Source organism: Blastomyces dermatitidis (assembly GCF_000003525.1).
Source record: "Blastomyces dermatitidis ER-3 genomic scaffold supercont1.12, whole genome shotgun sequence".
Lineage (NCBI taxonomy): Eukaryota > Fungi > Ascomycota > Eurotiomycetes > Onygenales > Ajellomycetaceae > Blastomyces > Blastomyces dermatitidis.
In genome coordinates this window covers 1276254-1276907 of record NW_025544785.1, presented here as the reverse complement: position 1 = coordinate 1276907, position 654 = coordinate 1276254, and the positions used below count along the sequence as shown (strand labels likewise).

The 654-nt window shown below is 51.1% G+C and overlaps 1 protein-coding gene across 1 annotated transcript; it reads left to right on the top strand.

The window, feature by feature from the left end:
• Window positions 1-257: 257 nt before the first annotated feature.
• Window positions 258-654, top strand: BDCG_08853 (uncharacterized protein; the record flags this gene model as incomplete). Its single annotated transcript, XM_045424629.1, has 2 exons — window positions 258-264; window positions 332-654. The coding sequence occupies 2 exons, from the start codon at window positions 258-260 to the stop codon at window positions 652-654; spliced, it is 330 nt and encodes a 109-aa protein (XP_045273305.1).

Below are 654 nucleotides of genomic sequence, written 5' to 3'. Positions count from 1 at the left end.
ACTAAATAGGGAATATGTTATTCAGTTCAAGGCTAATTAGCTCCAGGAATTAGGCTCCGTAGGCTCCGTGTCACCAAACCAATAATAATAATAACAAGCCTAAACCTAACACTGCTAACAGGCCAACGACCCACGGACCACGCCACGGCCCACGGGTGACAATCGCCGGGGCCCCGCTCCCACTAGTTGCTACTAGCCTTGTTTGCTCTAGGATCAACTACATGATATGATATGCAACAATATTAAATGTCTGACAAATGTCACGTACGTCCGAGCTTGCGGGCTAACAGCGCCAAGTCAAGCCCTCGCAAGTCAAAGTGACCTGCTCCAGACGTCATTCGTCCTGCAGATTTCGTGCAAGATTGCGCCAACAGAGCAAGTACCCAATACTTCTCTCAACCTAACCTCGTCCCCATCCTTGCGGCTCCACCATCACCATCACCACCACCACCACCACCACCACCCATCCATGCACAGCAGCAACACAGGAATGCACAAGCTGCATCCTTGGCTGAAAAGTGGAACTACATCGACGGAGTAGTCTATCTAGCCACCGCCAAACTCTCCCTGGCGCTGCACAACACGGGATTATTTGGCTCAAGCTCGCCGATCGAATCGAGCGCCAAAGAGCACGGCTTGGCAATTTTTAGCTAA